The sequence below is a fragment of the Dama dama genome, chromosome 12, assembly GCF_033118175.1.
Source record: "Dama dama isolate Ldn47 chromosome 12, ASM3311817v1, whole genome shotgun sequence".
Classification (NCBI taxonomy): domain Eukaryota; kingdom Metazoa; phylum Chordata; class Mammalia; order Artiodactyla; family Cervidae; genus Dama; species Dama dama.
This window is the reverse complement of record NC_083692.1, coordinates 2,572,613-2,585,707: the sequence shown is the minus strand read 5'-3', so window position 1 is coordinate 2,585,707 and position 13,095 is coordinate 2,572,613. Positions and strand designations below refer to the sequence as shown.

Sequence of the window (13,095 nt, the reverse complement as noted above, 5' to 3'; positions counted from 1 at the left end):
CCCGGGGTGGGGGCAGGAGGGACCCTGCATGGTCAGGGCCTGCAGGGGTCTGGGGCTGCGAAGTGCAATGTGGAGGGGGCAGCCGGGATGGGAGGCTGAGGTCGGATCGCCGGGAGCAGGCCCGGTGCGGGAGGCGGCCCTCACTTGGAAGGCTGGGGTGGGCCACCCAGAGCCAGTGAAGGCCGCCCACAAGCAGGCCTCACCGCTCCGGGCAGGGGTCATCTGGGAAAGGCGGGGACCGGCCTGAAGAGGCTGGGGCTCACACGCGAGCAGGTCGTCCCTGCTCCGGGCCGGGGCTGCGGCCCTGACCGAGTCCCTTGCAGCCCCAGCAGGGCCCAGGCCGCTGGTGACCTGCGCTGAGAGCTCGGAAGGGTCTGAGTCCGCTGTGGTCAGATGGCTCTCCCACCCCAGAGTCGATGAAGGCCGCCACACAGCCTGACTGGTAACCACAGGGCTCAGGCCAGAAGGCGCACACTCACAGGAGACTCGCGCTTCTTCTCTGAGCTCCGGCCACGCCCCTGGCTGTGCAGAGAGGCGCTCGCCCTCCTGGGCACTCAGTAATTCTGGGTGGAGACCTGTCCCGCCCCCTGTAGGGTGTTTAGCAGCATCCCTGACTTCTACCCACCAGATGCCAGATGCACCCCTGCGGGTTATCAATGCAAAGCGAAGTGTCTGTTGCTCAGACGTGTCTGACTCTGCGATCTCATGGACTGTAGCCCTCTAGGCTCCTCTGTCCATGGGATTCTCCAGGCAGGAATACTGGAGTGTGCTGCCATTTCCTTCTCCAGGGGATCTTCCCAACCCAGGCACTGAACCCGGGTCTCCTGCATTGCAGGCAGACTCTTCACCATCTGAGCCACAGCCCCAAATGTCTCCAGACACCACCCCATGGCCCCTGGGTGGCACAATCACCCCTAAATGGGAACTGGGACCCACAGTGACCTCTGTGTCCATCTGCCCTCTCCAGGACTGAGTGCTCCTCCCAGGCAGGGTCTCAGAGCCCCAGCTCAGGCTGGGTACTCAGAAGGGACTCAGCAGAGCTTGACCCCAGCCCTGCCTCCGCAGACCTCTCCCCTCCCCACTGCGGGGCGGGGAGCCGGGTGGGGGAGCAGGAGCAACAGAGAGATGGGCAGGCAGGCCCCGCCCCCCTGGAACCCCGCCCGCCCCGGACCCCCGCCCCCCGGGCAGTGCCCATGCCTGCCCAGCCCAGGATGCTGAAAGCCCACTGCGTCCTCCCACCTCCCCCAGCTCTGGTCTCCATGTCACCATGATGAAAAGAAACAAATCCTTGGAGAGAAACAAGCTTCAATAACCATTTCAGACACTGCTCCCCCACCCCCCACCCGCACACCGGGAAGCTGACCTCCGGGGACACAGCCCGCGTGGGAGTGACTCCCTCTCCTTGGGTCTGCACACGCATCCTTCGCGCCCATCCTCCACTCACATCCTCCACTCGCATCCTTCTCCCTCATCCTTCACCCTCGTCCTTCGCGCCCATCCTCCAGCCGCATCCTGCTCGCATCCTTCACTCGCATCTTCCCGGCACCTGCTCTCTCAGAAGGCGGGACCACCGGATGCCATGCGTATCCTTAACATCCAAAGTATTTACGACGAGTTAAATTCTCAGGACGGCTCGCCAGGAAGGGTGCTGTCGGTGCTGTGCCTCTAGACCTGCAGGCGGGGATGGCCAGGAGGGGACTGGGTGGGGCACCGCGGGGTGCAGGACCCCAGGTGGGGTGGGGGTGGGGGTCATGAGGCCAGCATCCTGGGGCAGCGAGAAGCACAGGTGAGAGGTTCGACCTTCTCAGACTACGATCTGGAAGGGAAGATCACCTCCCTCTGCCCGTGCTTAGGACAAGCACAGCTGCTGCAGCAGGGCCAAACACGAGGCGAGAAGCCGTTCTAGGCAGGCGGGTGGCCAGCAGGGCACACAGGGCATCAAAGGAAGGAAACTCGTGACGGCTGCCTGGCTGGAGCTGCCGGAGCATTTGCAGGTTCAGGGACCCCAAATCGTGTGCACTTGGCAACACAAATCGTCCCTTAGGAGGGACCCCTTCGCAGACCCCAGGACCTGGACAAGAGCTCACAGGGCTCACAGGTGTCGGCAAAACCCCGAGGGGGAGGCTTTCAGATAAAATCAGAGCAAAGGCACGACTCCAGGGGAAGGATGGTCACCAGTCCCCAGAGAGGAGAGCCTGGACCCCGAGGACCAAGCCCTATGGCCGGATTCCGTGTCCTCGGGCTGTTAGCTGCAGGGCACACCGTGGACTTCCCTTTCAGAAGGTGCCTGCCAGCCAGCCAGCCACAGTAAGGACCTTCATTTGCTGCCGCCTCAGGGCTTCCCGGTCTTGCCTGGTCCCTGGGGCCCATGGAGCAGACCACACGAAAGTATCTGAGCTTCTAAATGGCTTCCTAGCTTTTCAGAGTGAAGGGGTCCCAGGCAGCCCTGTGACACCACCACCCACAGGCAGGCAGATGCCCTGGTGAGGGCTGGGGGTGAGTGGGGCCTCGTGGGAATGTCATCAGGTATGTCATGGTCAGTCCATCCTAAAGGAGATCAGTCCTGCGTGTTCAGTGGAAGGACTGATGCTGAAGCTCCAATGCTTTGGCCACCTGATGCAAAGAGCATCATTTTTCATTGGAAAAGACCCTGATGCTGGGAAAGATTGAAGGCAGGAGGAAAAGGGGACGACAGATGGTTGGATGGCATCACCGACTCGAAGGACATGGGTTTGAGTAGACTCTGGGAGTTGGTGAAGGACAGGGAGGCCTGGCGTGCTGCAGCCCATGGGGTCGCGAAGAATCAGACACAACTGAGCGACTGGACAACAACGTCATGGCAGGAAGAGACAAAGGCTGAGCACGGCAGATCTGGGTGTCTGGGTTCGGGGGACACAGAATATTGTGACCAAGACTCTGGGGTCTGGGATGGGCACAGCCAGGGGAGAGGCCCCTCCTGCTCCTCGCAGGCTGGCTGTCTGCAGCAGAAGTGCTTCTCACCGGGCTCCCTGTCTTTGGGGCACAGCTGCTCGGGATCTGGGGTCCCTTCCTCTCCTCCGCAGGGAGTGCAAACCCCTGTGCCTCTGTCTTCACATGGCCCTGGCGGATGGCGCGTGTGGCCGTGCAGGTACAAGCGCCAGACACTTTCACTGACCCTCCCCCTCGCTTCCTACGCGTCCGAATCCTGGCTTTGTTCGCATCAGCAGCATACCCAGGCCTGCGGGATGAATCCCGCCTCCCTGGTGGTCAGGTGCCCTTTCTCCAGATTCTGCCTTTCCTGAGCTCCCTTGCAAGCTCTGGGTGGCCTTTGATTCAGTCCCAGGCAATGAAATACAAGGGGAAGTCTTCGGGGAGGAAGTTAGGGAGACGTTTGGGAGACCGTTTGCTTCTTCATAAAAGGGCCATACATGAAAGGAGAGCTCTCCTGGGCCCTCTTTCCTCCTTTTTCATGCTGGAGTGTAGGCATGGTGTCCAGAGGTGCAGCAGCCATCCTGCAGCCACGTGGCATCAGGTGAACACCGAGGACGATGGGCAAAGATATGGAAAGAACCTGGGTCCTTGATGAGCTCAGCAAACTGCCAAGTCACCCTGAAGTCCCTACGCCCAGGATTCTTGTTAATTAAGGAATGACTGTGCTTGTGGCTTAGCTGGGTTCTGATACTTGCAGCCAAACACGTCAGGGAGGTGGTGGGGTGTGTCTGGCTCAGTGGGAGCAGGTGTGAACCGCCCAGCATGGTGGTCGTCATCACTTGCATGTGTGTGCCTGCGGCGTACTCACACGGGTATGTGTGGATGCGTGATGGATGTGTGAAGTGTATGTGCACACGTGGCCTCCAGAGTTGAAATGTGGTTCAAGTCCAGGTCTTGTGGCTCGGCACAGCCCTGGGGCACAGTCCTAACCTCAAGAGACTTGGCTTCCGTAACTAAACTCAGAGGATGGTGACAGCCGACTGAACCGGAAGTTCACGTGTCAGGTGTCAACATGACCCGGCGGTAGGGCCAGAGTTCTGGCTCCGCCTGGCAGGTGGGGAGACCGACGCTCCCAGAGACCAAGCGATGTGGCCAAGTCACAAGCTGAGAAGTGGGGAGGCTGGGACTTGAACCAAATTTTCTGCTTTTCTACATGGTCTCACACAGCCCTGAGGCCATTGGAAGGCTATACTCTGCACACACACATGTGGTGTGTGTGTACAGTGTGTGTATAGCGTGTGTGTACAGGGGGTGTGTGCAGGGGCATCTGTACAGGGGCGCATGTGCAGGGTGTGTTGTAGGGGTGTGTGTGCAGAATGTATGTGCAGTGTGTGTGCAAGGGTGTGTGTACAGGGGTGTGTGTTCAGGGGTGTGTGTACAGAGTGTGTGTGTGCAGGGATGTGTGTGCAGGGTGTGTGTGTGCAGGGTGTGTGTGCAGGGCATGTGTGTGCAGGGTGTGTGTGTGCAGGGTGTGTGTACAGAGTGTGTGTGTGCAGGGGCGTGTGTGCAGGGTGTGTGTGTGCAGGGTGTCTGTGCAGGGGCGCATGTGCAGCGATGTGTGTGGAGGAGTGTGTGCACGCAGGCCAGTCGCACAGGCTCCCCCAGACTCCTGGGCGCTGACTGCCCCCAGCTCCCAGGGCGCCAGGGCCTGCCTCTCTCTTCTCCAAAGCAGCATCCACGGCAGCCGCGGTCACAGCCCAGGGGACGAGCCACCTCGCTCCTGTTTACCACCTGCTGCCGCGCTGCCTGGGCTGGTCCAGGCTGCCACCAGCAGGCGGGTTTCCGGTCCCCCCCTCCTCTCCTGCACCTTTGCGGGCTGGCTTTGGTATACCTGCTTCCCTCTCCTTTGATGCCCAAACCCCCAGACGAGGGGAGCTCCCCAGCCTCTTCCAGCCGGGCCGGCCCAGGGGTTGAGTGGGGACCCCGTGTGACAGCGAGCCAGGTGAAGGGCGGCAGCAGCTCAGAGAGACGGTCCGGGCTCCTCACCCCGCCCGCACCTCTCCGCTTATCGGAGCAGGTCTTTCAGTCTGTCCTGAAGTCAGGGGTCCACTAGGACCTCAGGCTCTGGCCCAGAGGTCGCGCAGTCACTGCAAACGTGCTGGGAAGCCCTCCCACTCTCAGCTGACGGGACCACCTCCTCCCTGCACTCCTGGTCCTCACCTATTTCTGCGTCTCTGGTGGGAGAATCCCCACACCTGGAGCTCAGGGCAGTCCCGCTTTCTGGGCCCACCCGGCCCCTTTGGCCCCCGCAGCTGCAGGCCTTGCTTGCACAGTTTTCTCACAACAAGAGCGCTGTCTTGCTGTCTTCTCCCCAGGGAGTCTTTGATCCAACTTGGGCCCCAAGCCAAACAGTCATTAAAAGAAGGCACAGCCAAGGAGAGGGGAAATTGCTCTTCTGACCAGACAAAGCTAAACACCGCCACACACTGAGGCTCTGGCCTCCCCAGGAGCTTGGGGGAGCTTCTTGGGGGGTGGGTGGGGGTGGACGGGGGTGGCAGGGAAGGGTGGGAGCCCAGTCCTGGCTGAGCTGAGCGGGGGCCAGCCCCTGGCGTGGAGAGGCTCCAGCGAGGAGGCCTCCGAGGGCCCTGTGGCTCCCGCAGCTCACGGGTGTGTCTGGGGGGACACCGGCCTGTGCCCCTCATGGCCCAGACAACCCCCTGAGGCCTGGGAGCGGTGACCCGCCTGACGCCGCGGAGTAGCTGGGGCAGCCTTGGCTGTTCCCACGTCCCCTGCAGCCCCCGAGGCCGTCCCTGGTCTACGGGAGACAGCATAGAGTAGAGACCGGCTCTCAGAGGCGGTGCTTCCATCTTGCCGGGTCAGCCCCTTGCTGGAGAAGCTGAGGCCTGGAGCGGGCTCTCTGGCAGCCCAGGGGCTGAAACACTCGGCTCCTGTTCCTCCTTGCATCCTGCCCAAACTAAGTAGTTGGTGCCTTTTTTTTTTCATTTTGGCTGCATTTGACATCTTAGTTCCTTGTGCAGGGATCGAACCAGTGCCCTCGGGGGCGGAAGCACAGTCTTCATCACTGGCCCTCCCTTCAGAGGAAGTCCCCAAAACTAAACAGCTGCACATGGGGCTGTTGACTGAAAGAGATGCGCACCGTTAGAGTTGAGAGTTGAGTTTTATTTGGGGTAAAATGAGGACTGCAGCCGGGGGGCCGCACCTGAGAGAGCTCTGGGAGACTGCTCCACAGAGGCGGGGGGGAAGGTCAGGATGTGAGGTTCAGGTGAAAGGGGAGCTCAGTGCAATCAAGTACTCATTTTACAGAAGTTGTTGTAAATGGACTCCTCCTCCAGTCATGAGGAGCTGATGTCACCATGGAGGGATTTAGTGCTTCTCTAGGAACGAGGAGATGCGAGGATAAGGATCACGAAATCTGTTCCTGCAAACATCCAGCTGTCTAAACACCTGCTCCACCACACTCCCCGGGTGCAGAGCGCCTCCCTGCAGCCTGGACCCCTCAGTGGGTGTTGAAGTTTGCAGTCTCCACAGAGGCAGGTGGCAAACGCCTTGTCCGGTTGCTGGCAATGCTCTTGGCAGGTGCCCCCTCGTAGCTGACAGGCCCTGAGTTTTCTGTACATGATCCCAGTTGGTTTTTATAACAAACTGACCGCTTAGGCACCTCTATTACCCTCCCAGTTACAGATGAGTGAGTTGGGATGGCAAGGGACGGTCTGGTACACGGTGGGACTCAGACCTGGGGCGTCTGACCCCAGTGTCTGCGGCCTTTGACGGGGGCTGGACAAGCTGACGCAGTCCTCCCTTCGCTGCTCCCCCAGCCCCGGGCCAGTGGGAAGGTGCGAGCTCTCTCTGCAGGGCGCCTGGCGTGTCGTGGGCGCCCAGTGGCCATGGCACGGAATTGAGACCCGGGCAGGCATAGCAGCAGGGTGCTGGTGGAGACGCCACGGAGAAGACAGAAGAGGCGGAGGCTAAAGCAGGTCGTCCCTGGTCAGGGCGTGCCTGGCGGCTCAGACGGTACAGAACCCGCCTGCAATGCAGGAGACCTGGGTCCAACCCCTGGGTCGAGAAGATCCCCTGGAGAAGGGAATTACCCACTCCAGTATTCTTGCCTGGAGAATCCCATGGACCGAGGAGCCTGGGGAGCTGCAGTCCGTGGGGTCACAAGAGACTGAGTGACTAATGCTAATCCTATGAATCCAAGTGCAGTTTAAGGGTCTGCTGTGGTTATGGGAGGAGCAATCCCAGAACCTGGAGTTTGTCTGCTCAGGAGGAGGGACAGGCCAGGGTCCGTGAGGATGAGGTCAGGACCCTTAGGGGAGTAGACAGCAGAGTGCAGGGGTCTGTCAGGGAGACCCAGCCAGGTGGCGGCAGGAAACCCCATGGGCTGAAGGAGGCAGGTGGATAGCTTCCTCCAGGTGCAGTGTCCCTGCTGGGAGTGACCGAGAGACACCCAGCTCTTGTGGCTTCCACTGTCCCCAGCCACGTCCCTCCTTGGCCTCTGGAGCTTCTGCTGAGAGTCTGCCCCCATCACCTGTGCCCCAAGGGAGCATCACGCTCCTGGAGGGGAGTCAAGGCTGGACCCTCAGCCTGACACTGCCCCTTCTTGCAGCCACCTCCGGGCCCCACACAGCCCCCTGCCCTCCCGACCTCCGTGTGACACCAGACGGGACCAGGCCTCTCAGAGAGAGATCCACCCCTCCACCGGGGATGGGGGACCTGAGCCTGGGTGGGTTGCCAGGGCAACAGCAGCCCCCAGGGAGCAGGCCTGATGGCTGAGCGGAGGCGGGGAGCTGGGTGCTGGGGACTCACAGCCCAGCCTCCTTCGTGCTTAAGTGCTCTTAGCTGATGTGTGTGCCTGGGGCATGCCTGGGTGTGCAAGCAGGAGTGTGTAATGGGGTGTGCGTGCCTTGGTGTGTGTCTCTGTGGGCCCCGGAGCCTCGATGCTGTGGGGGAAGGGGAGGGAGGGAAGGGGAGGGGAGGGAAGGAAGGATGCCTTCGCTAGCCCTTCTAGTTGCCGGGGATGCAGCTCACTGTGTAGATGAGGAAGCTCCGTTCACAGCGAGCTCTGCCCGCAGCATCGCAGGGAGAAGGCGCTTCCCCTGGCCTCCCGGCTCGGAGCCCAGGCTCTCCCGCTGAGCCCTCTGCTCCGAATCACACATTTCTCTCTGTCCCCATAGACCGCGAGCCTGGCCCTCTTGAGCGGAGCTCCAGGCTCACCGGCCGTCCCTGCTCCTGGGGCGGGCTCGGGGCAGCTGTGTGGAGGCCCCAGGTGGATGGAGCGCCTGTGCAGGCAGAGCCTGGGCCCGCAGGGCTGAAGGTCGGGGGAGGTGGTCGGGGAAAGGGGACTGGGTGCTGGGCTGGACCCCACTAGTCAGCTGAGCACCAGAGGCAGGTGGCGGCTCCCAGTCCCCTGCGTTCCGCCTGCAGCTCGCCCACCACGGGGGCGGGGCCTGGGCAGACTGCAGCTGCATGGGAGGCCAGGCCCCTTCTCACGGGGCTCGCGGGGGCAGGGAGAGAGGGCAATGCCCCTTCTTCCCAAGAACTCGGTGGGAAGAGCCGGGGGACAGAGTGTGGGTCAGGCTCCCCGCCCCAGCCGCTCACCAGCCTCGTGAGCCTGGGTGCATTTCTTATCGCCTCCGAAGCCTTGGTCTTTTCACCTGTAACAGGGCACCCACCAGACTACCCCAGACGGGGACTTAGACAGCAGATCTCCATTTTCTCAAAGGTCCAGAGGCTGGACGTCCAAGAGCAGGGTGTCGCAGGGCTGGTCCCGGGACTCGCAGATGGCTGCCTCCTCCGCGGGTCCTCAGGGTTCTCCGCGCGTCCTCATGGGTCCTCCCGGGGCCCTCAGGGGTCCTCCGCGGGTCCCCAGGGGTCCTCCCCAGGTCTTCGGGGTCCTCTGCGCGTCCTCATGGGTCCTCCCCGGGCCCTCAGGGGTCCTCCGCGGGTCCCCAGGGGTCCTCCCCAGGTCCCCAGTGGTCCTCACCGGGTCCCCAGGGGTCCTCCCCAGGTCCCCAGGGGTCCTCCGCGGGTCCCCAGGGGTCCTCCCCAGGTCTTCGGGGTCCTCTGCGCGTCCTCATGGGTCCTCCCCGGGCCCTCAGGGGTCCTCCGCGGGTCCCCAGGGGTCCTCCCCAGGTCCCCAGTGGTCCTCACCGGGTCCCCAGGGGTCCTCCCCAGGTCCCCAGGGGTCCTCCGCGGGTCCCCAGGGGTCCTCCCCAGGTCCTCAGTGGTCCTCACCGGGTCCCCAGGGGTCCTCCCCAGGTCCCCAGTGGTCCTCACCGGGTCCCCAGGGGTCCTCCCCAGGTCCCCAGTGGTCCTCCGCGGGTCCCCAGGGGTCCTCCCCAGGTCCCCAGTGGTCCTCCGCGGGTCCCCAGGGGTCCTCCCCGGGCCCTCAGGGGTCCTCCGCGGGTCCCCAGGGGTCCTCCCCAGGTCCCCAGTGGTCCTCCGCGGGTCCCCAGGGGTCCTCCCCGGGCCCTCAGGGGTCCTCCGCGGGTCCCCAGGGGTCCTCCCCAGGTCCCCAGTGGTCCTCACCGGGTCCCCAGGGGTCCTCCCCAGGTCCTCAGTGGTCCTCACCGGGTCCCCAGGGGTCCTCCCCAGGTCCTCAGTGGTCCTCACCGGGTCCCCAGGGTCCTCACCGGGTCCCCAGGGTCCTCCCCGGGTCCCCAGGGGTCCTCCCCAGGTCCCCAGTGGTCCTCCCCGGGTCCCCAGGGTCCTCCCCAGGTCCCCAGTGGTCCTCACCGGGTCCCCAGGGTCCTCCCCAGGTCCCCAGTGGTCCTCCCCGGGTCCCCAGGGTCCTCACCGGGTCCCCAGGGGTCCTCCCCGGGTCCCCAGTGGTCCTCACCGGGTCCCCAGGGTCCTCCCCGGGTCCCCAGGGTCCTCCCCAGGTCACCAGGGTCCTCCCCGGGTCCCCAGTGGTCCTCACCGGGTCCCCAGGGGTCCTCCCCAGGTCCCCAGTGGTCCTCACCGGGTCCCCAGGGGTCCTCCCCAGGTCCTCAGTGGTCCTCCCCGGGTCCCCAGGGTCCTCCCCGGGTCCCCAGGGGTCCTCCCCAGGTCCCCAGTGGTCCTCACCGGGTCCCCAGGGGTCCTCCCCAGGTCCTCAGTGGTCCTCCCCGGGTCCCCAGGGTCCTCCCCGGGTCCCCAGGGTCCTCCGCGGGTCCCCAGGGTCCTCCCCGGGTCCCCAGGGGTCCTCCCCAGGTCCCCAGTGGTCCTCACCGGGTCCCCAGGGGTCCTCCCTAGGTCCCCAGGGTCCTCCCCGGGTCCCCAGGGGTCCTCCCCAGGTCCTCAGTGGTCCTCCCCGGGTCCCCAGGGTCCTCCCCGGGTCCCCAGGGTCCTCCGCGGGTCCCCAGGGTCCTCCCCGGGTCCCCAGGGGTCCTCCCCAGGTCCCCAGTGGTCCTCACCGGGTCCCCAGGGGTCCTCCCCAGGTCCCCAGGGTCCTCCCCGGGTCCCCAGGGTCCTCCGCGGGTCCCCAGGGTCCTCCCCGGGTCCCCAGGGGTCCTCCCCAGGTCCCCAGTGGTCCTCACCGGGTCCCCAGGGTCCTCCCCGGGTCCCCAGGGTCCTCCGCGGGTCCCCAGGGTCCTCCCCGGGTCCCCAGTGGTCCTCCCCGGGTCCCCAGGGTCCTCCCCGGGTCCCCAGTGGTCCTCCCCGGGTCCCCAGGGTCCTCCGCGGGTCCCCAGGGTCCTCCCCGGGCCCTCATGGGTCCTCCCGGGGCCCTCAGGGGTCCTCCGCGGGTCCCCAGGGTCCTCCCCAGGTCCCCAGTGGTCCTCCCCAGGTCCCCAGGGTCCTCCCCGGGTCCCCAGTGGTCCTCCCCGGGTCCCCAGGGTCCTCCCCGGGTCCCCAGGGTCCTCCCCCTGTTGGCTGCTGTCCTCATCCCCTCTCTTACCTTCCCGTCGGGTTGGGCGTGTCCACCCGCCCACATATGGCGGTTCCGGTCTTTAAGGCCCTGTCTCTAAACGCAATCACACCCTCAGGTTCTGGGGCGGGCTTCAGCACAGGAATTTGGGGGTTGTTATTGTTCGGTCGCTAAGGCGTCGGACTCCTTGCGGCTCCGTGGACCGCAGCCCAGCAGTCCTCCCTGTCCTCCACTCTCTCCGGGGTTTGCTCGAGTTCACGCCCATTCGCTCACTGATGCCATCCCACCTTGGGGGGCTACGACTCAGTCCCTGACAGGCGTGATACGAGCAGCAACCTCAGAGGTTTGCTGTGAGGATTTACCATCGCGGAGCGTGGGCTGGTCTGGGGTCCTCACACGTTGTATCCGTGACCCTCACAGCCCGGGGGAGCACAGGCCCCGCCCCCGGGGAATGGGGGTGGTCCCAGGGCTTGGAGCGTGGGCTGGGTGGGTCCTTGGCTGGGGTGCAGCTTTCTCGAACCCGCCCTGTCCACTCCACTGCAGGAGAGGGCAGGTGTGCACCGTTTCCAAGGGCAGTTTCCACACCCTTGGACCAGCGGGCACAGCCCGGCCTTAGCGCGAGTGGGGTACGCAGCAAAGCCCTGCACTTCCTGGACGGGGAAACTGAGTCACGGGGAAGCCGTCACTGCAGCAGGGGCTGGGGTGCACCGGGGCTGCGGGCCCCACCTGTGTGTCCCGAGCTCCTGGCCGCCCGGCCCCGGGGCGGGAGAGGAGATGGGCCCGGCCTGGGCAAGGGAAGGATCCCCGGGCCCCGCCTGCAGCCCCGCCCCCGGACCCGTCCCCGAGCTGCAGCCTCCTGAGCCCGCAGCCCGCCGGGCTGGGCTCCCGAAACCATTCCTAAAAAGGAATCGGGCTGCGGAGGCCCAGGCTATTTTTAGACAATTGTGTTGAAAAATTCCCGGAGTACATGCAGCATCATGCATTTTCTTCTTCAGGAAGAGAGCAGAGAGGGAGCAAGTGGATGGCCCCCTCCACTGGGAGGGTCCCCGCAGTGCGGAGCCCAGGGCCTCCGGGCAGGGCGGGGGTCCCCTCCATCCCTCCTCCTCCTGGGTTTTCAGGGGGCCGGGGGCCACGATCACCCCAAGTTACAGGTGAGGAGCCTGAGGCCATTGGCCCTTGTCCTCATCCTCAGTCTTTACTTTAAAAAAAAAAAAGCTTAGAATTTTTTTCTGTTCCTTTAAAACAATAGTTTATCGGAATATAGGTGATTTACAATGCTATGTTAGTTCCAGGTACAGCACAGTGACTCCGTCATACACACACATGCGTCTCTATTCTTCAGATTTTTCTCCATAGAGGCCGTTACAGAGTATTGACTGGCTTCCCTGTGCTACACAGTAGGTCCTTATTAGTTACCTATTTTATGTGTCACGATGTGCATATGGGGCTTCCCTGGTGGCTCAGCCGTAAAAGAACCCGCCTGCAATGCAGGAGACGTGGGTGTGATCCCTGGGTTGGGAAGATCCCCTGGAGGAGAAATGGCAACCCACTCCAGCATCCTTGCCTGGAGAATCCCATGGACAGAGGAGCCTGGCGGGTACAGTCCACGGGGTCGCAATAGAGCTGGACTGATCTAGTGACTAAAGAGAATAGTGTGTTCACGTCATTTCCAGTCTCCCGATTTACCCCTCCTCCTGCCCCTACTCCCGATTTACCCCTTCCCCTGCCCCCACCCCGCTTTCCCCACTGGTAGCTGCGATTTTGTTTTTCACATCTGTGAGTCATTTTTTTTTTAATTAAAAAAAACTCTTAGAATGATACAAATGAACTTATTTACAAAGCAAAAACAGACTCACAGACTTAGAGAATAAATTTATGTGGCCAGAGGGGAAGGATGGAAGTTTGGGAGGGACATGGACACACCGCTGTATTTAAAACGGACGACCAGCAAGGACCTGGTGTATACCATACGGAATTCTGCTGGAGGTTATGCGACAGCCTGGATGGGCGGGGAGCTTGGGGGAGGAAGGATGCATGTATGTGTGCGGCTGAGTCCCTCCCCTACTCACCTGAAACTATCACAGCATTGTTGACCAGCTATACTCCCACATACATTAAAAAACCACAGCTTTATTGGGAGTATAACTGATGCACAGTAAGCCGCACATAATTAAATACTTCAGTTTGATACGATCTACATTTAAACCAACGAGGCCAGCACCACAGTTCAGACAGTGAGCACAGCCATCAGCCTTTAGACCCCCGACCCTCCCTGCAAGCCCACCTCCCCCCACCCCCCCATTCTCGGTTCCCTCCTG

The 13,095-nt window shown here is 62.9% G+C and overlaps 1 protein-coding gene across 1 annotated transcript; it reads left to right on the top strand.

Moving 5' to 3' along the window:
* Positions 1 to 1,751: 1,751 nt before the first annotated feature.
* LOC133065892 (collagen alpha-1(I) chain-like) lies at positions 1,752 to 11,637 on the top strand. The gene is made up of 5 exons (XM_061156375.1): positions 1,752 to 1,786; positions 7,538 to 7,654; positions 8,356 to 10,777; positions 11,198 to 11,263; positions 11,374 to 11,637. The coding sequence occupies exons 1-5, from the start codon at positions 1,752 to 1,754 to the stop codon at positions 11,635 to 11,637; spliced, it is 2,904 nt and encodes a 967-aa protein (XP_061012358.1).
* The last annotated feature ends 1,458 nt before the right edge of the window (positions 11,638 to 13,095 follow it).